General features: G+C 41.5%; 1 protein-coding gene across 5 annotated transcripts in view; it reads left to right on the top strand.

Moving 5' to 3' along the window:
• The window catches only part of DHRSX (dehydrogenase/reductase (SDR family) X-linked), a 233,957-nt gene that overhangs the window by 184,415 nt on the left and 22,533 nt on the right, over positions 1-27,009 (top strand). For all 5 annotated transcript variants that reach the window (XM_014960305.1, XM_014960307.1, XM_014960308.1 and 2 more), the window contains one exon: positions 9,949-10,156. In XM_014960305.1, the coding sequence (XP_014815791.1) occupies positions 9,949-10,156 (208 nt within the window). The remainder of the gene's footprint in view (positions 1-9,948; positions 10,157-27,009) is intronic.

The following is a 27,009-nucleotide window of genomic DNA, read 5'->3' as shown; positions in this document are numbered from 1 at the left end:
TGATTTTAGCATTCCTCTCAATCGCTCTAACTGCCACCACCCTCACAGTACCTTTTCAGCAGAGTTGTCCTTCAAGCTGCCTAGCTGGGGAAAGCTGGCACCCGTGCCTGTAAATTCCTGGAATAACGTGTTAAGGGAAACGTTCAAAATTATCAGCTTGCCTTCCACAAATCCCCTCTGGGTTCAGCCCTGCTGTTGCTCCTGGTTCTTCACAACCATATATCCCCGATCTTGTCCTGTGCATTAAGGATTACAAGCTGTAGTGGAGGGAAGAAAAGGCAGGTTTCTGCTTCTGCCATTACAAAAGATAACTCCTAACCTTTTCTCTGCTCCCCATCCTAAACCTGTTCTTTCAGCGAAGGAGAACTTTGTCTGTTCAAAAGCAGACCAAGCATTTGAATACTTAAATCTGTGACATTATCTTTGGATTAAATAGAGTTCTCTAGAAAAAATATGGGGTTTATGAAAAATGTACTTTCTAAATAAAATAAGTCACTGTAAAAGTGAAATATTTTAGCCCTCAGGAGCTTTAATACTGCTGGAATGACTTATATAGCTGCAGCTTCATTGTTCCATTTCTTCTGTTCTCATTGCCTGTCAGGTGCTGCATTTCTCCTGCATTTCTTGTCAAGGCAGGTGGAGGCTGGCTATACCCAGCACCATCTCACCCTCCCGAGAAGGACAGAGACCAAGGAGGACTGTGGTTCACAGTAGCTTTCTGAGAGGCTCAAGAGCTTTTTAACACTGATGCTAGCTATGATATGGCACTGCAGAAATGTCAAAATTAAAATACTAGGAGTTTTGCATGAAATCTTTTGGTTCTCAGCTCAAAGAGGGTGGTGGTGGGGAGGCTAGTATCTAAATTGCCACCAAAAAGCCAATCAATTCTCCAAAGCAGCAGTATCTTTTGATTCTTTCTTTTTTTTTCAATGAGGGCTGGGGCAGGGCAGTTTTGTGACTGTGTGCTGTTTTTTCGGGGTTTGGACATCAGGTTTTTCATCATTTCCTGGAAAGCCAAACCTGCCTGTCTTCACTTGCTGCAGATGTGTTTGCAAGTGGAAGAGATCTCATGCGCCCTTGCCCCAGGCCATGCCATGCCCCTTCTTAGGAAATGCCTGGTTTGCCATTACAGATCTCTGTTTTCAGCGTTCCAGGGTGACACAGTATTGGGAAATTTATAAAACAAAACCAGAACCCGACTCTAAGGCTAAACAGTAGAGAAAGTGATTGCTGTCACTGTCCCTTCTGGTAATTGAAGTAACCACTTTTGCAATGCTGGCTACGGACAACTGTGAGCCATTGTATGCTATTGTTTTCTTGCAGGTTTTTTTGTTTGCTGAAGTTGGCTTGTTTATGTTCCTTCAGTAAGACACCCCCCCACTTCACAGTCCCCTGTCATACACTTATTTAAATCCCACATCTTTTCTGGCAGCGGCCAAGGACCACTGTTGACGTACTGTCTCACACGAACAAAAGCCTTTCCTGCCACGTCTGGACTATGAGTCATTTCATGGGTGCAGAAAACTTTCACGTTTTAATCTCTCCTGTACCCGTTAGCATTTCAACTGTATTTCTTTTTTAACCTAGAATGGTCTTCCAACAGAGGGGGAGACTTTTTATGACTGTTTTTAACAAATAGTTCTCCTTTTCATTAGCTTTTTCCTTGTCTTAATTTATGTCCTAGGAGTTAGTCGCTTTTACCTCTCAGTTTTAAACTGTGATATTCTTATTCTCACTATATAAGAAAACATTGAAAAAGCAGCAGTTATTAGATTTTTTTCAGCAAACAAAACCTGATTTTCAAAATTATCTTGTTGTGCCAGACTTGATAATCTTGTGTTGCTTCTGAGGACAGAGAGTGATGGCATAGGAATTTCTGCACAATATTCACAGAAAAGGGGATTTTGCAGTCCGTGTGCACATTCAAGCCATGTTTCTTCTGGTAAGACAGACCAGTCCTTCAGTGTGGTGCACATTTGCACTTGCAGAACATATTCGGCACCTCCTCAACTCCAAGGAAGTGCACTGGGTTCAGCCCACCACAAAATGAAACTTTACGTTATCTTCACGTATACACCAACACATTTCATATAGTCTACTGGAAATCTGCTAACCACATTTGGTGCACTGTGCTGGATTTGAAATGGCAGCATTTTATTATGCATAACCAGACCCGACAGTTCCCTTTCAGTCTCAGAATGAAAAGTCCAGAATCTGCAGCTGGCCTGCAAAAGTCTACACCAGTTTTAAGGTGGTTTTATCAAAACAACAGAAATAAGATTGGGATTGTTTAGGTTACTACTGGGACATTTTATGGCCTCGTGCATTCTAGTGGAAGGAAGAACTATAAGACCCATTGCTTCCTTCAACTTCAAAGCTCGAGAGTTAGGAAGCTTTCCACAAGCAGGTGGAGAGTGCCTCAGAGTTCTTATTATAATCCAAGAGATAATCTTAAACGATGTGTGACAATCTTCAATAACCTGAGATCCAGATTATCCAAGAGATAAAATGAAAAGATACTTGATCATTATGTTTCGCCATCACTCAAAAGGGTCATAAGGACACAGAATGTAGGTCTTGGAGTCTTGACCTGCTTCTTGGCTGCAGCAATGCAAAACCTTGCTTGCTTCTATTTATTTACTCATTCATTTGTTTGATGGAGATTTTTAATTGTATGAAGGGATACCGTTATGCTCAAATAACACTTCAAAATATTAGCAAGTATTTAGCCCTGTATCATGTGAACTGACTGTTGAAAAATGATTCTTCAGAAGAGGCAATCATTCATTATAAAGATATATATTTCCTGGGGAAATGGAATTACAGTAATTAAAACTTGAACTTGCCTTCAATATTTAAAATAATCAAAACCGTTTGTAATTAACACCAATTGAACATGAACAGAAAAATTAAACTTTTTTTTTAAGATACTGATTCTGGTGAGACTTTGAGAAGACCACCCTTGGAGTCCATCTTTGGTAGGACTGAGAGCTGTGCTGAGCACACAGCACTGGAGCTGCACACAGCAAGGCAATCAGTAGAGCAGGAGAGCTCTTGACATCTCACCTCCTGCCATTAGGAGGGATCAGCTGAATGAAAAAGGATGCATTGGTTCCATCTGGGTGACAGCAATGCCCAGGATGACAAGCCCCTACTTATTTTGCCTTTCATAAATATTTTTATAATAAAGACCTTCCAGGTTCCTTCATTAAATGTAGTCCTCCAAAGACAGTAAGTTAATTTATTTCCCTTTGCGTTTCCTACAAGCCATAACAAGGGGCTGGTCACTGAATGCTATGTATTTATACAGGGAAGTGCTGAAAGCTGAGAAATGTGACTTTAAAATAAAACCACAATCCAGTTTCCAGCTTGTGGCTCCTATTGAATTGTGAATTAAGCACAAGGCAGGAGTTACTGACTTGCAAAGAAATCAGCTACTCAGACCATCAATATTTTGCCTTTTAGAGACAGCATCTCCCAGCTCTGAGCTTCTATCCATATCCTCTAATTTTAAGAAGGAAAATGCTATTTCACCACTGTTGAAAAATTTCAGAGGAAGCCCAGTTTTTGAGCAGAGCCATGTGTGAGCAGCACACGGCACTAAGGGGCTCATTGGAGGAAGCTCTGAGATGTGGTCAGTCCACCTTGTGTTGGAACAAAAGGGTAAGGTGGGCTGCTCTGAAAGTGTCACCGACCTCTGGCTGCTTAAGTAACCCTAGTGTGGCCTGCTGGGACGTGAAGGGTTTGCTGTTCAGCTTGCATAGAACAGGGTCACCAATTTATCAGTCTTGTAGCCTTCCTGTCTGGCATGTCCATCGCAGGATAATGAGGGCTTTTCAGGAGTCCCTCATGTTTGAGTCCTTATTCACCCAAATTACAGCTACCAGTGTGTTCAAGTTCAAATACATGGGGGTATGCTAAGGCCACCTTGACTATTTTATGTATATATTTATAATTTTTTTTAGGGTTACTTATCAAGTGTATGAAAGAAATGTACATGAGGAAGTGTAGTTATTCAGTGAAAACCCAAGGTATGCAGGCACGCGTATGAAATGTGTGACTATACGGTAGCCTATAGCAGTAGCTGGTAACAGGACAGCTACTGTACACAACTGTAACAAAATCTGAACAAGTAAATGCATTAACACTTTAGAGTTTGTTTTGGGTTTTTTTTACTAATGCATATGCTTGTTTCTTTCAATTGGCAATTTTTGGTGCTAATACATGTATTCTAATTCCTCCAACTCTGTGTTTTCTCCATCCCTCCTGTACTTTCCTTTTTTTTTTGGTTTTTTTTTGTATTGACAGAAAATCACAATTGATGAAACCCAGCAAATGTGTTCATGGGATAAATATATGTAGTACTGTCAGGAAGTCTTCTTAAGTCTAATAAGCAGCGTTTAGGACTCAGGCTTTGGCTTATCAAAGAAAGAGAGAAAGAAACTGCCTATGATAACCAGAAAGAATGTACCTATATTCTGCAATGTATTTCTGTAGCTGTTTCAAAATAAACTGAAAAAGCTATCAAAGTCTTGAAAAATCTTGTGCTACATTCCCTGGGGAAAGAAAATTTAGTCTGTGAAAGCTTCATGAGTGTTTAATAATAGTCTTTTATATTCTTGACTAAGCAATGGTGATGATGTATTGCAAGATTAATACATACATCATTAGGAAACTTTAGTCATTTCAATACAGCAAGTCTGTCTTTTGCTTAATTCACTGATTCATCCCGAGGCATATATTGAAATTTTGTGTGGCCTTTCATTAAAAACCCCAGCATGTCACCCACGTTTTGCATCACTTGTTTTTTAACGGAGCACACAGCAATCGGGTTGTTCTGCAGTTTGATCTTGGCGCGCTCTGCCCTCCAGGCAAATTAACACGCTGGAAGTTGGGGAGCGTGGTGATGGGCGAGGGGAGGGTGGCATGCACAAGGCAAGCATGGTGTGAAAGAGGTCCATGGCAGGAAAACTTCCCTGCTGGCAGTGGCCAGGTTAAATGTAGCAGGTCCTCCAAGCCCTTTGATGAAGCAAGACGTGGTGGGGAAGGGATAAGGTGCTGTCACTGCTCCCTTCGTTCAGTTGGGGTGTACCCACTTGCTCCACGAGTGTGCATGATGCAAAAGCAGCCATTAATGACAGAGAAAAAGCCGAGAGCAGTGTGAGAACCTGTGTGCAGGAGGTGTGGATGAAGTGGTCTGTGCCGAGCAGCAATTTTGTTCCCCCTGTTACTCAGTGGGTACCCTGAGCTGACTTACTTGCTCATCACTGAACGTGGTCTCACTGAGCATAAATGGGAGACCTCTGCTGAACCCAGACCGACTAAAGCCAGACAGAAAAGAAACCAGAGTACTGGCTGCCAAGGGAGGTGCTAAATGTGGATCCAGTTCTCAAACCTGGATAGCAGCTGAGTCCATATTTAAACACTTAATTAGCCACAGCAGGCTCCGGTTTGAAATTTGGCTTCTTGTTACTTTTTACAAATACATTTGCCCTAGCCTGCTAGGGAGACTGCTGCTGGAGACAGCACCGTGGAGATGAGTGGTAAAATCAGCTTCTGGTGAAAAAAGAAACAGAAGTTAATAAAATAAAAAAAATTAGCAAACACACAAGGCACTCACTCACTCCAGAATTGAATACTTGCTTATTTTATTTCAGCAAAAATAGAAAAGAATCCCTTTCTCTTCTTCTCACTAATTTTGGCAAACTTGTCAGTCTATGCTGCAAAAAATCTTAAGCCAAAAATAGGAATTTTTGGTAAAAATTAATTGAACAGAAAATGCATAGCCTGCTTATCCTGATTGTTTATTCATCAGTATAAAATCAATAAAGCATTATTTAAAAGGAAGGATAAGGTCTTGTATATTGCTGCTCTCTTGGCCAGATTTCAAAGCAGATAATTAAATTCTGTCTGCCTTAAATCTTCCTGTAGTTTTCATTTCGTGAGTTGTACGTTGCCCTATTTTATCAGCACCGACTCGGCAAAATGCTATGGAAGGTCATCGCCCAGGGGAGACCGCCTTTTATGGTAGGAAGAGTGGTCTACAGAGAGCCCCACTCAAATGAGTGGGGGGTGAGCATGAACTTCTCCAAGCTACCAGTGGCAGGCACACTGCTCCTACCCACTGGACTTCTTCCCACCAAGTCCTTGCTCCGCTTTTCCTAACTGCTGGCCGTGCACAGGCTTGCCATGCCACGGCACGTGATGTCTGGTGTAGCTCAGGCCAGGTGGGCACCGTTAGGATGGATTCCTGGGCAGTAAACCACCAGTACCTCCTTGCTCCCTAGCCGACTGCCCAGTGTGCGTGCATGCCACCGGGGCCTACCAGTCTTTTGCCTGGCTGGACACCTAGTCAGGAGGTAGAGTTTCACTGCTTGAGAGTCTTCCTGCCTTGCTCCGAGGCACTGATACCCTGTGTCCTCAGGGGTCCAGGCGTCACAGGTACCTTGCATGCACTGGTGTGCCAGCACTGTTTTGCTGCTAAGCTGTGTTCTGCTTCAGGCTGGTTGGCCTCAAGCATGCACTTTCATTTCAGAAAGCTTTTAGAGCCTTCAGAAAATGAAAGCAATGTGGAAATGCATAATGTCAATATTATTTTATTTAGTATACAATTATACTTTCGTTCAGTGTAGAAAATGTCCATACAGAGCATAGAGCGCCAAGAGAGGCTAGATTTAAATGTACAGGCTTTCAAGCCAGGTAATTCCATGTGTAAAAGGAATATATTTTATGGTTTTGAACTGAAAGAGGGTAGATTTAGGTTAGAAATAAGGAAGGATCATTTTATGATGAGGGTGGTGAGACACTGGAACAGGTTGCCCAAAGAAGTTGTGGATGGGCATCAGTGAAAGTGTTCAAGGTCAGGTTGGACGGGGCTTTGAGCAACCTGATGTAATGAAAGATGTCGCTGCCTATGACAGTAGGGTTGGACTAGATGATCTTTAAAGGTCCCTTCCAGCCCAACCATCCTGTGATTCTACATGTATGTGCGTGGGAGATGCAGTCATGATATAGGTACAGGAGCCTACGTGCTTCTATTTTTCTGATGCATGAAGTCAAGACTGGATGGAATGAAAACAAGTAACCAGTGTTGATTTTTTTTCCCACGTGGCATTTAAATAACATGATTCTAATAAGATGGGGTCTTACAAACAAAACAGTTGCTCAACGCAAATCCTTGTCAGTTTTGTGTCACAGGTTATTCCTCTTTCTTATGTAGTCGACTGCTATCAGATTCCTGGAAAGCAAAAAGCACACTAAGAAAAAAATAGGAAGAGGTCAGGTAATCATTGCAGGGATTCTGCCAAAAGTGTCTGCTCTGTGTCTCCAACTTTATATCCTTCGTATCTATAGTATGTTATTGAAGTCTGATTCCCCGCTGCCTTGCAAATCATTTGCATCTCTGCACTGTGATATAAAAGGCTCCCTCTCTGATTGGAGAGCTTTTTATATCTTCTCAGCACTCGTGTTTCTCTGGCATAGATATCTATGCAAAGTACGAGGCTTTTGACGATCCGGCCCTTGTAGTTCATGCTTCATTGCCACAAGGTAAGTCAAAACAGCACTCGGACAAAATGTGGGAATGGGAAGTCACGGGGAGCATCCACCGACCTCCTGCCTGGCATCTGAAGGTTAGTGAAGGCCAGACTAGACCCAGGCAGAACAAGTCAGAGTAGTCCCCAGCCCTGCTTCCTTGCAAGCCGCTTGCCAGACGAGATCACTCTAATTCAACTCAGGAAGCTTGTCCCGTGCCCCAGCTTGCGTTCTCCATCAGTGGGGGAATGGTGACACTGGTGGAGAAGTGCCAGGGTTGGCTGCCAGCTGGCTGCCGGAGGCGGCTTGGGATGAGTGCTTCTTCCCATGGGTGGTGTGGGCTCTGCCCCGCACGGCTGCGCAAGGGAAGCTCCTAGCAGCTGAGGATCTGGTCCTTCAAGTTAAAAGGATTGAAATATGCATGAAGCATAAGGTGACATTTTGAGTGTCTCAGATCAGAGCACGGACGTTGCTGAATTTAAAATGTAACTGCAATTTCCTGACTAATGCCAAGTCACTTCTATATTCATGCAGTGATTGTTCTTTATTCTTAAAATAGCCCATTTTGCCCCGAGGCGCAGGTGATATCTTTATGATGATGGAGCTACGTTATCCTGCATGTTACAGTGCAGGCCACTGGTTGGTGCAAGGGCTGTTTATGATCAGCTCTCCTTTTTTATTCTCTCTCAATTTATATAATGCTTTTGTAGCCTGTTTGTTTGTGCTTTGCTTGAATAAGAATAGAGCAGGGAAAAAATAGAAGATAAAAAAAAAAAAGAGATACACTGGAGATTCAGTGTTGTCTTTTACTTCCTGAAGCCATTTACCATCGTGTCTCCAACTTTCTGAGTCCATTCAGATAACACAAACGGTTAAGTTGCTTCAATAGCCTTATACCTCTGCAGAGAGGGAGCCTGTTTGCTAGCATCCAGGGCTTTCTGTGGTGAAGTGTACAGGATATTATAAAGAAGGCATTCAACCAGAATGAGATAACAAAAAGAACTCTGGGATGTGTTTGCTATTCATTCAAAATAAAAACCTTGCACGCAGCAGCAACCACAGAAAACCGACGGCAGGCTTTTCAGCAGTGCAGGAACATCTCCAGCCCAGGCGTTTGCTGCACTAAAGGTGAAGGTGTAGAGGATGGAGCTGTAGCTGTGGCTGTCACAGAGGCAGGACAACAAGCAGGGGGAAGGAGAGACCTGGGGAAGAGAGATCTGCTCCTGGGTGGGTGCCCTTCTATCTCCCACAGCAGCAAGCAGCGCCGCTTCCCCAGGCTCTGGCGGAGGGAAAGGGGATGGGGGACCAAAGCTGTTCTGCCTCACGCAGGAGCCTGTTGCTTTAGGCACCCACCTGCTTTGCCTATGAGCTGTCTGAAATGCCAGGAATTACCCTTGGTTCTGCTAAGCACAAAAATGGTTAGATGAGAAGCTGCAGTAATTACAAGAGTGAATTGTCATGGCATAGGAATTTGTGGAAGTGATGCTGAGGCCCCAGTCAGGAGGAGCATTCTAAGTGACATGCCTGCTCATTTGACTGGAACTAGCCTGCTTATTTAAAAAAAAAAACAACCCAACAAAGAAAACAGAAACCAAACCGTTGCCTTCATGCAGTGAAACCCAGCTACTCAGCATTTCCTAGAAAGTTTGACTTGAAAGAAAGGCAGCTTCAGCAACCAGATGAGAGAGGTGCACAGAAGTCTCAACAGGTAATGTTTTGCTCTAACTCTCAGCATTTGTGTGCCTCTGTCGCACCTCCCGTTTGGCACAGATCCAGACATCCATCTTTGCTCTAAAGGCTGTGTATGGCGTAACTGTGGTTACACTTGCAGCTGCTCTCCTTGCCCCATCGTTTTATCCATCTCTATAGCTGTGCATAATCTGGTGTGTCACTGGGGCAGGTGCAGGTATTGCCTTACTCATTGGTACTGTGCCCAACGCAGAAGCCTTCATCAGAAATTAGTAGGTCCTGCTGCAATACAAATAATAACAACCAGGAGTATTATGATCAGGCACGGATTTACTGGGTGGGAACAGGGTATGTGTGTGTGGGAAAAGGGCAGTGAGGAAGGGGAGAGTAGTTCAAGGGCTCTAGGTGATGATATCCTGGAGACTGGTGCCTCAGCATTTCTAGTTCAAACAGTTTAACAGAGAAATTCTGGCAGGTACCGCGTGATTTTATTTTACTTCTTTTTTTTCCTGCTATAAATCAGACTTGGTGTCTAATGGAATAATCACCAGAACCTCAGGAAACAACACGCCTGCCAGTGATAAGCTGTTTCTTGTGCCGACTCAACGTATAGCTGTTTGCTTGCTGGATATTGCAAAATGCAGTACATTTGATGTTTGTGCAATTCTGTTTTCCTTCTGATTATTTTTATGTGCATCTCCCTCTCTCTTTCTCTCCTGCATACAGATGTTCGTATTCACCCCATGGAGCCTATGCCCAAAGCAAACTTGCCCTTGTGTTATTTACCTATCGACTACAGCATCTTCTGACTGCAAATGGAAGCCATGTGACTGCTAATGTAGTAGACCCGGGAGTAGTGAATACTGAGCTCTACAAACATGTCTTTTGGGTTATAAAAGTGGTCAAATGGATGACAGCCTGGCTATTTTTCAAGGTATGCAGTTTTTAAAATCATATTGTTGCCGTGCCCCTGCAATTGTGAGAGCTGTGGCCAGCATGGAGCTGGAGGTGTTTCCGAGTTTATCAGAATGTATGGTATTTATTGCATTTCTCTGTGCTGATGAGATGTATAAAAATGATAAAGACAGGCCTTCTCCAGAACAAACATTTATTTTAAATGGAGGGAGCGAGCTCTCCCAGTAAGGAAAGGGAATGTCTTTCACTGGCTGTGCCCATGCACTGATTATCTCTGCCTTGATCTATCCGTGTGCCTTGGTGCCTAACATCATCCTAACACAAAGCCAGAATATGCAAAGTGTTCCTCAGAAACGTCTTGTGTGTCCTCTTAATGAGAAGCAGACATGACTTGTCACGGTCTACACATACGCAACATGTTGTAGAGAAGAGGGCAAAGGGAAGAAGGAAGATGTACAAAAATGGTGGTGGGAAGTGGCCATACTCCACCCCGTGCTGTGCAGGTCCAGGTGCTAGTGCTCTGGGAGGTGGAACAATTTTCATTTAGGTTTTTCATCCTTACACATACTTGTAATGGTACCTGATTTTCTATTATCTGCTCCTGGTCTGCATTAGGCAACTTAAAGCTGTTTGATAAAACTGATCCAGAAGTGGGGCAGACCCAGTTAGGGTTAACTTCAGGAATGTTTTGTAGTGGTGTAAGTAGATCAATCTGGAATCAGTTTAGCTGCGTAGGTGCAATCTCCTCATGCAGACAAGCCTTATGAGGACTTGTGCTGAGAAAAGGTACAGCTTATAACTCTTTCAGAAAGTAGTTTTGGATTAAGTGAATGGAACCTGATTCCATTAGAGAAAATTAAATGTCCTAATTAAAATGAAGTATTTTAGATCAAGGGGAATGTCCCACAAAGCAAATTAATTTTAAACTTTGATATGGAAATATCACTAGCTTTAATTTTAGAAATGAAACTGGAGGCTGGAAGAGTGGCTGTAAAATAAGATGCAAACAAATAAACCCATATTTAAAAAAATTAATAGTATCTTCTGAGTACACCTTGAATATTGCAATAAAATTGTAATAGGAATGTTCATAATATGTAATGCATTCTTAAAGAAGCAGAATGCAGCTTTGCCAGAATGTATATATTAAACCTGTTTTGCCTCTTCTGATTGCCATTTTAAATATCAGTCTCAGATCATCATGTTTTTTCATTGGACTTACTTCACCTTGCTAACATAACAGTTTCATGGAGATGTTTAGGTTGTGCTCAGGATTTCCTCTAGAGCCGCAAAATTCTGACAGAATTTCTGTGTCTGAGGGTGAGAATTGAGTCTCTTGTTGTTTACACCACTCAATCCCATTCAGTTTTATTGCAGTGTCCAGGGAGACATTTTTTATATTATACTGACCATGTTCAGACACTAAATGGGATGTCACTGAAGACACATAAAATGAGTTTGGATTTATCACAAAAGAGAGTCTCATACTAACAGCTCTAATAGTAACGTTGCCCAAAATTCCTCGTCTCTAAAAGGATTTTGCCTTGTAACAGGTGATGGACAGACATACTGACTTGCATGGAAGCACAATGTGTGCGCTGCCTGAAAAGCAAATGCATCAATTGTTTATTGAATTAGAGTTCCTTCAGGTTTGGATAACTGAATGCTTCAACGATTTACATGTTTTTATATAACACTCAATGTGTTTTTCCTATAAACCAAAGGAGAGGGAAACTTTTACCATCACTCTTCATGTCCTCCTTTAGACTTCTGAGTTACAGCTCCAACTTCTACTCTTTGCATATTGCATAAGATACGTTTATATGTTCAGGATTGACTTTGCCTTCCTTTCTCACATTCAGGAGCACTTCATCACATAGGTGCAGCCAGTTCAGCTCTGGCAGAACTGCATCACCATCACAAGGTGATATTTAGCTCCACGGCAAGCTCCCATTGAAAGCCTGCCTGGGGGTTTCAGTAACACTGTACTGGGTGCCGTAGTATCCAGCATTCAAGCCTGTGTGGGTCTTGTGTTGGTCTCTTGCACTAGGGGAATTTTCTCCTGAGAAAAGTAAGAAAGCAAGTGCAAGAAAATTCAGTTGTCTGATAATATTAGCTGATAGCTGATATGGATTTCTTCTCCCCCAGAATTTCATTCCTGAGTGCATGTATATGAATCTTCCTGCTAGGATTATGGCAGTAATGCAGTGAAAATGAGGTGATAGCTCTGTAGTCATATTGGCTCAACTAACTTTTATCACCCTGAAGTATTCTGAAGGGGTTTCTAAATGTGTGCAGGAAGTTGCTTCACCCGCTGCAACCAGGAGCTCATGAGAGCCAGCACAGCCCAGATAGCTCGGGTGAGGAAATACATCACAGATTAATCACATCACATTCCCTCAGGAGAGAGGCAACATGTTGTTTGATTTAATTCCAAAATATTGTGGCAGAGCCTCCACTGCCTTTAAATGCGTTTCCACCGACACTGGTCCCAGTTGCATTCAAGTCAAATGCCTCCAAGGGATTGCAGCTTGGCCCCCACTCTCAATGGGCTGCTTGAGTTTGAGGTGTCTTAGCGTGGCAGACAAGGCTGTCGGATCAACATCCGCCTCAGAGCTGCCTCAAGATATTTAGGTACTTAACCAAATAAACCTACAATCTCATAAATACGCCATAATATGTACATATAATTTACTCAAAGTATTAACAACTTGAATTTCTCAGACTGTGAAACATTGTCTTCTGGTCTTCATACGTAGCTCAGAAAAATCTCTGCCAAATCAGTTTGGTTTTTTTTACCTCAACCCTGTAGAAATAAGATAGGCCAAGCTAAAGGATCCAGTGACAGTCATAAAAACTGTGAAACGAATTCTCTTTAGAAGTCATAGTTTCATTCTTTCTCAGCTTGATTCTTTCTCAGGGAAGTTATTGTCTGCTGTAATAGTTGTTCCTTAAATTTTGGTTTTGCAAATGTTTTCTTTACGTTTTTAATAAACAGGGATTGCACCTGTCACACACAAGAGAGAAATTATGTTTGTTCCTCAAAAAATAAATTGATTTCTACCCCTATGACTTCTCAGTAAATAAAAGCTGACGAGCTGTCATAGTCCTCTGCAGAGTGTGGTGAAATATGCTATCCCTCAGGAATTTTTAACATAAAGTGATCTTTTTAAAGAGAAAAAGTCCAAACCAGTAAACAATAACTAATTAATAAGATAATAATAGCCTAAAAAGACATTCATCGGGCATCAATTTGCAATTTAGCCAACTGTGCAATACACTAGTTTTAGTAATGGGTACTGTCCAAGCTGAAAACCAGGAAGGTATCATTTCCCTCTGAAGTATATCTACTTCTGCCACAGATACTGAATATTCATTCTTAACCCAGATGGCCTCTGCTCATGATACAACTAAAATGCCTTAGAGCAAAAAAAAATTATGACTTTCATTAATGTCCAAATGCAGGGACTGTTTGGCTTCGTACAACTTCATTATGACATCGAAGTAGAGACATTCCCTGCATAACAGTGTTGTAAACTTCCCCAAAACCTTCTTTATGACAAGCTTGGTGAACATGTTATTATCAGATATAGACTATTGGATCCTTTCAGCTGCCTCAGATTAGTATTTAGGAAGCCATCGTGGAAGGAAGACTGTGCATCAGATCTTGTCTCAGCTGTCATTTCCAAAGGCATAATGCCACGTAAATGATTATTGACTGACAAACTGAAAATAAGTAGGATTAGTGACCCCAATACCCTGTAGAAGTGAAGGGAAAGGCTTCAGAAACACAGGCTAGAAAGCAGCCAATATAAAGTAGTTCATTTCTTTCGTCTGTCAAAATAGGCTTAACTTCAGTGTAATTTTCCTATGATATTTTTAAAGAAATGCTTCCAGTCTGTAAGCACTACTAGAAAACAAGATCTAAAGAACCTGGATTCATCGTACATGCCAGAGGACATAGTCATGCAGGTCTTATTGCAGCTTTTCTTATTCAAACTGTCCCTTTGGCACTGTGAATGTAGAAAATTCATTTTATCCTCCCTGCCGAGGTGTCAGAAGACAAACACATCACCACACAATAACGCCAGCTGTACAGAACAAGAATAATTAAATCCTACAGCTGAAAGCAACAATTCATCAGCATCAACATCTTTGGTCCATGTGAGTGTGTGATCCTCACATAAAGCTACTCTGGAATTTTATCACAAAATGAAAACTCCTTACAGAAACATGTCATTTGTCAAAAGCCTTTTCAGATCAAAAGTAGGATTCTGGTCAAAATCAGAGAGAAGGAAACTTTATTCCAGTAACTCTGGTTGTTAAACAGGTCCCATTTTTGTACACACTGGTACAGGAATTTAAGCTTCAGAGGCACGGGACTTCTTTTCTTCCATCTATAACCATATATAGAATCATAGAATCATAGAATCATAGAATCATAGAATCATAGAATCATAGAATCATAGAATCATAGAATCATAGAATCATAGAATCATAGAATCATAGAATCATAGAATCATAGAATCATAGAATCATAGAATCATAGAATCATAGAATCATAGAATCATAGAATCATAGAATCATAGAATCATAGAATCATAGAATCATAGAATCATAGAATCATAGAATCATAGAATCATTCAGGTTGGAAGAGACCCTTGGGATCATCGAGTCCAACCATCTACCCTCCTCTACAAAGTTCTCCCCTACACCATGTCCCTCAGTGCCGCATCTAAACGTCCCTTAAACACATCCATATAAATATTTGGTTATTCATACAGCCATAAAATGATTCTAGGAGGAAAAATAGAGGGAAAAGGATAATAAACATTCTACCTTTGAGCTACCACATCCTGGTGATCTGAGCATTTTTCTTCACGTGAATCCCTGGTCTCCGATGGGCACATGGCTATTGCCTGTTACGGGGGTATGCAGATGCAACTTGGCTGCTTTGTTTATTCTAACTTCTAAATAAAAAGGCTTAAGAGCATGGAGAGTTTTGAATCTGTCCTAATTAGGTTTAGACTCCTCTAAGGTAGGCTGACCCTTAAGTGCACACCTACATAGCATGGACCTGTTCTCCAGTCTCCACTGAACCAGTGATCCCAAGATATCATTATTGTTGTGCATATTTTCTCAGGTCTAAGTAGCCAAAATGTTTATTTTAAGAGACGCTGAGAATTGCTGGAGAGTGTTTTAGTGGCAGGAAAGTTAAGGATTTGTATTGCATGCCTTGGTGTATGGCACGCAAAGGGGTAAGGATGCTGTAGGGGACAGCACAGAACGGGTGCAATTGTGTTGGAGTGTATCAGCAGGAGTCAAGGCTGTTGAAGTTCTTGTTTATAACTCTTATTTGGAGCAGCTGCTGGCATGATCTATCCCCAAACCACACCCAGGCTTCCTCTTGGAGGGTGCTAGTTGGAACAGGCACAAACGCAGCCATGGAGCAAGCAAAAAATGAAACAGCGTGCACAGTCAGAGACCTGTCTTGTGCCTTGTCCCATAGTTTTAATTGTTTGATTAAAAAGAGAAAAACATCCTTTTTTTTTTTTTTCCTGATGGTATGGAACGGGAAGGCTATCTTCCATCTTTCAAGAGAGTTAACAGGACAGGAAAACTGTCCCCATGTCTAATGCTGCTTGTGGGATTGACATTTTTTAGCCTGGAAAATAGTCTAAAGAAACAGAGGTTAAACCTACTCTGTGTAAAAACCTATGCTTGCCCTATGTGAAATGCTTTGGAGTCAAACTTTAGGACTGGCAAGCGACTGAAATGTTGTGATATTATTTTGCTGTCAGAAGCATACTGAAAATAGCTGTCTGTACTGTGTAAGAAAGGGTTTATCCCTAACTCCTGTGTGGTAGAGGATTGTTGATTTAATTTGACAACTCGGGTATCTGAGTAGAATTCAATTTGTATCCAAAGGAAGGGAAAAAATTGTCTCTGTAGTGCTTTAACGGGGAGAGAGTAAGTAAACAGTTAAGAAATTGTGAAAAACCATGAGCTTAAGCAGTGTTAGCATATCAGCACATATCATCTTGTAATCTGTAACTATTTTCATACTCAAAACCCACAGAGTTAGTAGGAAAGACATTTTCCTTCAATCAATTTATTCATTGCTAACATTTCTCGGCAGTACTTTGCCATGCATTTGGTTTATACCTTTGTATCGTGTTGAAAATGGAACAAGCACAAAAGGCTAAGACAAATGTGGACCAAACAAATGCCAGGGACTCAGTACTGATTCATGACAGTTTAAAGGAAGGTAACCACAATGCCTCCAATGTAAAGGTCTCAAAAAGGAGATTGAAAGGTTAGGGAATTCGGGAAAATCTTGAAATTTCAACTAGACCATTACCTTTTCACTTTCAATCCATACTTTTTATAGATAGGGGTTATAGCATCACACTACTGTATTTCTCCCTTACATGACTGCGAGGCTCTACATCCATAACCATGTAATTACAATTCCATTTTGTTTTGGTCATGTAACACAATGCTATTTGAAACTTGAATCCACTGGCAACAGAGTACAGGAAGACACTAATCTTTCTCATCAGTGTATCCCTTGGATACCTCTTTGAGAGAGAGGGGACCAGCCCAGCCCTTCGAAAGCGAACTATTTAGGAAGGGTTAGGAAGAGGAGTTACAGGCAGTTTCACTCCCCTGTATGAAAGAGCCATAAGACTGAGTTAAGGAGAAATACCACTGGTTTCCCATCGAAAATCCTGCTACTGAGCTTGCAGGAGAGCAGCCATTTGGAATTAGATCACTAAAATAAGGAGACGCAGAGGAGGAGGTTGTGGGAGTACATATTCATATTTATCTATATACACACACACATACACACATGGACAGTTTACCATCAGGTGTTGTGTGCGTTATAGATCAATCAATATTTCTCTTGGGATGACCTAGCTAAATTCCTTATTGTTTTGCTACTTGTGAGTAATGCATCTGTAACAAAGCAATGCTGATAAAATTTATATTGCAGAGCCCCATCACCTAAAGATCCTTCTAACTACAGGAAAAATTAATTTTAGGAGGTTTTGGAATTTCCAGGCACTCCTTTCCCCCTCTCTGAATATGACAGTCCTTAATTTACCAGTGATCCAAGGAGATTGAAAAACCTTTCAATGTGAAGTAAGGAAACTCTTCCATAAACAACACAGACAAAATTTTTAATGTTTATCCTGAGCTTTCAAAGGTTGATAGAAAGTTCTGCCAAGAAGCTGAAAGCATCCCCTTTTCCAGTGGTCTAAGGCATCTATGCCTGGAAGCTACCTCTGACAGAGCTCCTAGTTCACAAATGTCTGCAGGATGGATGCCCGCATCACAGCTGTTCAGTGATTTCCTCATGGTCACTGCTAGTACTGGATCTATCTTATCCTTAGATTTATATCTATAGAATCAAGTCCTTCAAGTGCCAGATTATCCCTGTGAAGGATGAAGGTGTCCTCTGGTGACTAGCTCGGCTCTAGACATCTTTGCTGTATAAAGGTATAATGTTAGTTAAGACGAATCCCATCACAAGGTACAGGACATTAAATCTGTGTTACTTTAAAAATCAGCGGTGCTAGTAAAGAACTGCAGGTAGTATGGTTTTGGATGAGCACAGGAGAGAGCAGGAATTGGAAAGGCATGTTCACATATCTGGGGCACAAGTAATCTGCAATCAAGCTGGTTTTTCAAATGGCAGCTCGAAGGTGTTTGAAGTATGAGACCATTTCCCGTACAAGTGGGAAATGTGTTCATAGGCAGCCACAGGTGAGGAAATCCCAGTTACTTATGAAATGTATTTCTTATAAATGTCTACAATCCATTGGGTGCCTCTACTATTTATCGCATAGATATTGCCGTGCCTTTACATGGGTGGTTATATGTGTACTCCCTGTATGTGTTTATAATACTGTAATGTATGCAACAAGAGAGAACCACTGAAAGCAAGCACCACCCACTATTTGAGGAAGAACTGGAAACAGTAAATGCATTTCTTAAAATAACAAGGTCATCCAGCACCCAAATTGTGAGTTTTGAAAAGTTTCAATTCAGAAGTCACTAGAGTAGCTCTGTCTTTAGTGATGACTGTAACAATTACGGTTGCCAGCCACAAACATTCATGTTTACATTTTAGAAAGGGTACTGAGATGCTGTGAGACATAGTTCACATGGTTTGTCTTGTTCTCATTATGTTCTCTGCTAAATACATGGGATTTGGTGGATTTTGATAGGTAAACATGAGAAGGGAATTTGGTACGGTGGCTCTCATCCCTATTTTTCTAGAAGGAACTTGGTCGTAGATGTGGTACAAGCACAAGTCATTAATGCAATCTGTCCAGAGTTAGTGGTTTCTATACATTATTCCACAGTTAAACATGGTCTTTAAATTGGGTCTGTGAGTCTCTTCAGGGCAAATTTTGTTGTTGCTGTCTCGGTGCTGGAAAGGGGGAAGTAACCACGAGAGTTACGTTACCACAGACCAAGCACTCTGCGGGGGATACAGAGCATATGCAGAAGAGGATTTGGATGAAACCTGAGCAATGTGCAATAAAACAAGAAGGAACTTGGGCAGCTTATCAGGGACGGGATTTATAGCGGTATTTGTTTGGTCCCGTCTCGCTGACCTACTTTTCTGTCGCTGGAATAGGAAGGAGGTGCTGTTGCTGGTCTTAGGCTCAGGCACTGCCTGAAAAAATAGAGTTGCTCCCAGTGTCTCTTAGTTGTCTCATCAAAGTCTTGGAGCTAACTGCACCAGCTTACGAGCTTATTTACCCCTTTATTAGTAGTTTATCCAATCACAGAATCACAGAATCTTCTAGGTTGGAAGGGACTTTAAAGATCATCTTGTCCAACCGTCAACCTAACTGACAAAAAGACACCTGTACAACAAACAAAAAGCAACAGCATCACTAAACCATACCTCCCAGCACTACATCAACCCGTCTTTTGAACACCTCCAGGGATGGTGCCTCAACCACCTCCCTGGGCAGCCCATTCCAATGTCTGATAACCCTTTTGGTGAATAAATGTTTCCTAATATCCAGCCTGAACCTCCCCTGGCGTAACTTGAGGCCATTTCCTCTCGTCCTGTCGCCTGTGACTTGGGAGAAGAGACCGACCCCCACCTCTCTATACCCTCCTTTCAGGTAGTTGTAGAGAGCAATAAGGTCTCCCCTCAGCCTCCTCTTCTCCAGGCTGAACAACCCCAGCTCCCTCAGCCTCTCCTCATAAGACTTGTGCTCCAGACCCCTCACCATCTTTGTTGCCCTTCTCTGGACCCACTCCAGCACCTCAGTGTCTTTTTTATGGTAGGGAGCCCAAAACTGGACACAGTACTCAAGGTGGGGCATCACCAGTGCCAAGTACAGGGGGATGATCACCTCTCAGGTCCTACTCACCACGCTGTTCCTGACACAGGCCAGGATACCATTGGCCTTCTTGGCCACCTGGGCACACTGCTGGCTCATGTTCAGCCGACAGTCGACCAACACCCCCAGGTCCTTTTCTGCCAGGCAGCTCTCCAGCCACTTAATAGTATGCGTGTTACTTTTTGAGTGGATAGCAGGGGCCAGCCTTGGTGCCCTGTGCCTGGCAACCCTGTGCTCCCAGGGCTTTACTGCGAGTGGCGCTGTGCGGGGGCTCCCTGGCCACCTTGCGTCCCCTCAGCAGGTGGCAGGATGCCAAGGCTGGCGGTGTCTCAGGAAGAGAGGTATTGATTGACTCATTCAATATTTTTGCCTGCCAAGCTCTTGAGATGCAAACTGCAGCCTTCCACAGCGTCTGCCACTTGTCGCGTACTATCCTAAGATGATTAAAAATATAGAAAGATAAAAGCCGTCCCATTGTTTTTGGAGCTTGGAGTGTTGAAAATAAAATTACATGCTATGAGCATATTTTGACAGTTGTCTCTGTCCTAAAAATGGTGTAGAAAAGGCACTGTGGGGCAGCATGCTTGTTTTTTTTCTGTCAGGGTTGTACATTGTCCAGGTACAGAGGCTATTTTTTTATGGCTGCCCAAGCTGTGAATGTAGCTCTGTCATTTCTCAGAGAGGACTTCAGTTATCACCATTCTCATACTTCATAACCAGTAATGACAACTTAGGCCTCCATTTTTCTTTGCATATAAAATGAGGACCTCCATCATCACGAAGGTTTTAGTACTTCATCAGTGGCTTTGCTCAAATGTAGCTGATCAGAACCTGCTAAAGAAGTTAGCAGTTACCCAAATCTAAAAGCATCCAGGTTCCAATCTTTTTGCTTATTCTTGTAGCAAGGATTATCTGATCTGACTTCAGATCCTCTATAGGAAGTACTGTCCTTATGTAAGGCATTTTACATGACTGATCCTGCTCCTTAGGGGTTCTCCTAGATCTAGGGCTGGCCTTTTATTTTTCTCACCTGGTTTAGGTTTGTGGCACATGTGTCCTATTTTATACGCCTATTGTCTGGGGAAGTGGATTAAGGCTGGCGCAGATACAACAAACCCTAATCGCTTTAGAGAGCCTGCAGATCCATAATACTAGATTCAGTTGATGCTTGAAATCCATTCAAGAAGCAGATCAGGAAGGCAGGACGCAGGGACCTTTACATAGTATTTTTTTTCTGAATATAATTGCCCTCTTAATACTATTTTATATATACCCAGTGCTTGGTGTTTATTTTAGTGGTGTGGTGGGTTTTTTTTCCCCTCCCACTGGGGCAAGCCTGTTTTCACTGCAAAATATATCCATCACCCAATACCTTGGCTGTATAACTTCTGCTATGAGAGTTTCAACCCCACTTGTCACAGAACGTGGGTTAAAGGTAGATTGCTGGTGAGTCATCTATTTACAGCTTTTTGAAGAAGTGATAAAATATAAAATGTGTTTATGCTGAGGTACCTGGCTTTGTTGTCTCCAGGTCACTACACAAGGGTTCGCTCAGAAGAGCCAAGGGAATTATAAAGCTCCTCCAGTACTTAGAAGCAGCACTTCTACATGTGATGCACAAGCTGTCCCATGCTCTCCCAGTTGGAAAGAAAGCATTTGCAGCCTAAGAGTCATTATGCTTTGTACATGTGAGCAGGTGACATCCCACTCAAGGATGGTACCAGTGCTGTCACTGTTACCATAAAGACAATACATCTTTCATGCATTGATTTAAGTTTGACTTTCTAGAAGCTGTAGCCAACATATCTAGCCTTTAATCAAAATAAACAGGACCAAGGTTGCTTTTAAGGAAACAATTTTGTCAAGACAAGAATGAATTGAAGCAAGCTGACTGGAAATGTATTTACTTTGAGAAAGTGAGGAAAAAACTGAAAAAGAAAGAAGAAACTTGTTTCTAATCATTGGAATCAGACTCCAAAAAAGGCTTCCACAGAGTAGTAGCTATATAGAAAACTTGTGTTTTGAGATGGAGTTTTAATAGGTTTATGGAGAAGATCAGTTGATAGGATATCTGCAAAATTAGGAGATCAGAGATGTCCCAAGGTGTCCCTGCAGGTCCCCTGTTCCTTCCAAATTCCCTTTGTATTTAGAATCCTTTTTTTTTTTCCCCTCAGGTTTATATGTTTTGCTTCTATGCTGAAAAGAAAAAAAAGGAATCTAGTATAAGCATCCAAAAGCAAGTTTTCCCAACAAACATTAATTTTTATTTTGAACATGTTGAGTACCCAGCAAATCTTTCTTTAGGAAAAACTTTGGTGAAGGTGTGCCATTTCCTGCACATGCCTCCATCCTTGCCTTTCTAGACAATAGTCCTCCCAGTTGTTTGCTGATGAGCTGTGTTGAACTGTGCTTCCAACAGTGCTGGCTCTTGGTTACAGGAGAGAAGTGAAGATAGGGCTATGGGTCAGACTGAAGAGCCTTCAATGAAAGTGAGATCTTTTATTGTCCTGGTCAAGAAATCTGTGCATGTATTAAAAAATAAAATAGCCAGGGTAAATTGAAAAGTGAGCTGTAGAGATAGTTGGCATAGCTATCCAGTTAATCTCTGATCTGGGTTACAGCAGTGTTCTCCTAGAAGTTGGTCAGTGCTCAAGAGACCCCTTCCAGAGAGAGGCCTGGCAGCCAGGGACAGCAGTGTGACCCTTGTATGAGAGACCATGGCTTCCCCTGTGCATCCACAAGCAGCTCAAGGCCCATCATCTCGGGCCTTCCTGTCTGTCTGGTTTGCATCCGAAGTACATTCAAGATGACTAACTTTGGGGAGGTTTGTGGTCCTGCCTGAAGTCAGCTGAGGAGCTCCAACTGACAGTGTCCGGAGTAGATTAGTGAAGGTTTGCACAAGGAGGATTTCCATTCCTAAAATGTTCAGAAGGGAGAGTTTGGTTCAGGATTTTGCCTGAGGGGAAGAAAGGTATTCTTACGTTCCTGTTTTGTGATGACAAGTTTGCCCCATCTTAATTGGTGTTTTCACCGCTACTTGCCATATTTTTCTCATGGAGAAATTATACTGGACATTTTAAAATTTGAAATTTTTTTTTTTTTTTTCATTTTTGTGGATTTTTTTATTTAAACTGTGATGTGGTATTTTAGAGGAGCAAAGCTGGGTTCTTGGTCTTTCTTGGGTGGGTCTTTCAAGTCAAAGCAATAGACCTGTTCTGAACTACTGATCATGGATGAATTGCAATTGCTAAAATGTGTCAATGCCCCAAATTACGGAGTTAAAGTTTTGCCCTCTCATATGAATAGATGTGTAGATTTTAAAATAAATCCTTTGGATTATACTGAAAATTTGAACTGTCAAGAAATAAATGGTGTGGTGAACTGAAACATAGGTCTCTTAAGATGCCCTCAATTTAGCTGTATTTCAGTAATCTCTCATTCACCTTTCATTGCTGTCAGCAGCCTGTAGAGTTTCTTTTATATTTATGATGGAAATGCCTGTTTATGAATCATGTCACTGAGATGCATGTGTTTTGCCACTTCATGGAATCAGTAAACAGTGCATAGTTTCACGGGTAAAGAACACTGCATTGCTGGATCATTTGTACCAGTGGGCATTTCTCCATATAAACAGCTTTCTTGCATAAAAAAATCCTTATTTTCTTGTGTGGTGGGTGGAAGGCATTTCTGCTAAGTGCGTGCATGTAACTAACTTCATTTCTTGTTTTTCTATATTTTCACTGTCAACATGTATTTCTGTTAAACTTTTGTTGACAGTAGGTATTAATTACCAGACTTTTTCAAGTATTTTCTTATTACAGATATATGGTGCCTTAATCATAGAAAAATAGATGCATATTAAAAGCAGGAGCCTGGCATACCTATCATGTTCTGCTAAAATCTACGAAGATTAGATCATTTTCATGTTAAAATAACACTGACCTTCAAATGTAGAACTTTTCAAACACAAAATCATATTAATAAAAAAACATTATTTCCTTTTTGATTGTATACTAAACAAAAATATAGCCTACTGTAGCTTTGCCAGTTTAACATATATTATTAAGTAGTTTACAATAATATCCTTTCACTCTTAATTTCAGTCACCTGCAATACCTAAGAATTTTCGGGAAAGATAGATAAATAGCTCTAACAAAATGCAAATGACAGTATATTTCAGAAGACTGCAGGATCCTTTTCTGTCGGTCTGCTGTTTGTTATTGTCACTGTAGATTATGGGTGAGAAGACCTGCAATTAGGCACCGGTTAATATACCTTTGAATTGGAAGAAAGGGCAGAGCTACGGTGCAGCTGGCAAGTAGTCAGCTGACCTCCAGTGCAGGCATTTAAAACACCTCTTTAGTTGGGCTTCTTAATGATAAAATACGTAGGGATGGCTTTTCTGACAATCTGTGGAACATGATAGATGATAGTAACCTTTTCTCTAAATTAAACTGGAAAACTGGGAGCCGGCAGGGCAGTGTGCTCAGGCGCTGGAGCTTTGGGATAGCAGCTTCCTTTCCTGCTCCTCACCCCATAAGTGCATATTTTTACATTTATTTTAAAATTTTGTTACTATATTCTGGACTATATTCTCATCTCCATTTTGCTGAGATGAGCCTTTATAGGTTTGAAATAGTTATATGTGTGCTTGTTTAATGTAGCAGTAGTTAGCAGAGGCCGGAGGACTGTCTAGATTTTATTTCCCTTTCTACAAAAAAAAGCAAACTGTACTAGTGGGGGCAACTCTCCACTACTTGCAAATGAAGTATATGCTGAGAAAAATCTGTCTCATTTTGTAATTTCTCGTACTTGCCTAAATAAAAGGAAGAATCCCCGAGTGAGCTTTTTTGAAATGAGTTTACATCTTCAGAGAAGGAGTTAAAGAGCATGCTTGGCTCGGGCATCTGTTTTTGCTTAGGGAAACATTTTCTGTAAGAACGTGTACCTAAGTGCTGTTTTCTCTTCAGATTTTTCTTTGTGGTTATGGTGGGGTTTTTCTGCTATGGTGATCTACGGCTATTTGTAAATTCTTCATAATGTGAATCTAGACTAGAAGAGGAATCTGCCTCATTTTTCAAGAACCAAACTGCATTTCTCCATTTTATTATATTAGTGATTAAAAAATATGGATGTTTTCTTCTGCAGAACTGTAGTAGGACACCCAAATCAGGTGATTTCTAGTTGCAGATGGGTTTTTATTCCTTTGAAAATTTCTCCCTCCTATCAGGTGCTGCTGGTAACTGTTGTCAGATGTTCAAGTGGCTGTGCTCTGGTGGCAGGCGCAAAGTTGTCTGTTCATTTTCTAAGGAAAGACCAGATGTTTGTTCTGGGGTAAGCAGACTGATTTGCAGTTGAAACCTAAAGTAAAGGTACATGATTTCAGGCTATCAACCAGCCATGTCTCAAGCCGTATGTGGCTCAAAAAGGAAAAGGTGAGATCCCTGTGCATCTGGAGTATTTGTTTACACAAGTGAAGAACAGATGGGTTATTCTCTCCCCTATGTTAACAGAGGAGAATTCAGATTTGTGCCTTGGACTAGTTCATGCTTTTCCCTTGCTCTACGCGGAGATGACGATAAAAACAAGGCAAAGGCCTATATTTAGAGAATTAGACCAATGGGAACTCATCGGTTTAATTTAGGAGCCAGTGCTAAATCTGTCTCCCTGGGAGATTTCAATAAGCCTTGAAGGCACACCACCTCCTACTCCAGCCACCTCATGTACTTCCAGTTACTCTGAGCAGTAAACCATTGCACACCAAAAAAGAAACTGTGGAGACTTTAGAAATTTGAAGTCCCACAGGGAAGTTCACAAGCTTAAAATGGACCTGTGAGAGGTGAGGTCTTGATCATTTTGTGACTGACAATGTCTTATGCAAGAAAGAGCTTTACACAGAGTCCCATGGCTACAGCACGTCAGTAATAGTCATGCCACTGTTGGCAGTTTGACTTATCCATCGGAAGCCTGGCTTCTGCATTTTATTCTAGGGTCTTTAATATATTCACCCTAACCTTTAACATATTCACAGTATTAGAGGTGGGAAAAATTACACTGGGATGAAGGAACAAAGGCAAATATTGCTGGCGAAATTCTAAATACTGGGCAAATCTCTTGCAGGCATTGAATCATGTGCTTCATGGTGTCAATAATTGTTTGTGAATTGCAGCCATTTTTTCGCTCTGAGCAGAGCATTTACTCCTGAAATATAGTCATTACTTATTGATTAGTTCTATAGTTGTTTTCATGCATCAGTAGTTCCAATAAAAAAAATAAGTAGCACTTATTTTACACCAGTGTGTAAGATCTGTGCATTGTTCATTAATAAGTGAAAAAAGTCTTCAGAAAAATTTTTTTATTGCAAAGACTACGTTGACATTTCAATTGCTGTAAGTCTCAGGATAACTGAAAAAAAGGCCTGAGGGCTTTTTTTTTCTCTGTTTGTTGTGTTTAGGTTTTGGGGGTTTTCTTATGGGGGAGTTGTAAATGTTCTGCTGTCTCAGGACAGGACTGCAATAAGAAGGACATTTGTCACTGTTTGGTGCTAATGTAATTTCCTGGTTTTCCTACTGTATGACTCTCCTTTTAATCCCAATTGTCGGTAATGTGCTATTTTTTGATTAAATGATGAGACCTGAGATTCAGCAAGGAGAAAATAATTAAAACTATTTGTTCCACAGCCTGTCAGGAGCTATTAGGGATTAGACAAATATAAATTAAGGGTTTGCTTTTTTTTTTTCCCTGAGCCATGTTACAGGCTTTGCAAAGTTCACAAACAATTGTAATCCTCTTTTATTGAGCACAGATTTAAAAGTAAAGGTCAGTTATGTTTTGGTCACTGAGGAGTTTATATAATTGGTAAAAACCAAATGTTTAGATTATTTTTATATAAAAAGTGTGCTGCTTGGGAGACTCTTGCTTCTCGATTGTGGCTGCCTTACAGAGCTTAGGGACTGAAAACTAGCTGCATCAGTTCAGCAGAAGTTTGCAGAGCAAAGTGGGCTTTGCAGCTCGTCCCTCCAGCCCCAGGAGGGGCTGAGGAGCTGCAGGGATCCTGGCTGATGCTGGTGGCCTCTGCACCCTGAGACCAGTCCTGCTCGCCCTCCTTCCCCGCAGCCCTGGGCACCCAGTGATGCAACACGCTGTCACACCACCGTTTCCATGTCCCTTGAGACTGTGCTGCACTATGAGCCTTGTTTTCTTCCCTGCTCTAAGGCCTTGGCACCGCCATTGGACTCACAATGTCTCCTATCTGAGAAGGTTGCTCAATGTGTTGATCAGGTTTCATCTAATATTTCTCTCTTCTTTCTCTGCTATCAAAAGCCTTGGGCTTGCTCCTTTGCTTTCTCCAGAGACGCTAATAGCTGTCTGCCCCAAAAGTTCAAGCTTTGAAGGCTGCTCTTTGTCCCTTTCTGGTTTCTGAAGGGGCTTGGTGAGACAGATGGGTGATCCGAGGAGGGCAAGTGTTGGTGCTGTACTGGGAGCCCTCCTACCCTGAGCC

Source organism: Calidris pugnax, unplaced genomic scaffold, assembly GCF_001431845.1.
Source record: "Calidris pugnax isolate Ruff unplaced genomic scaffold, ASM143184v1 scaffold188, whole genome shotgun sequence".
Taxonomy (NCBI): domain Eukaryota; kingdom Metazoa; phylum Chordata; class Aves; order Charadriiformes; family Scolopacidae; genus Calidris; species Calidris pugnax.
Note: the sequence above shows the minus strand (reverse complement) of the source record. Positions and strands in the feature narration are given on the sequence as shown.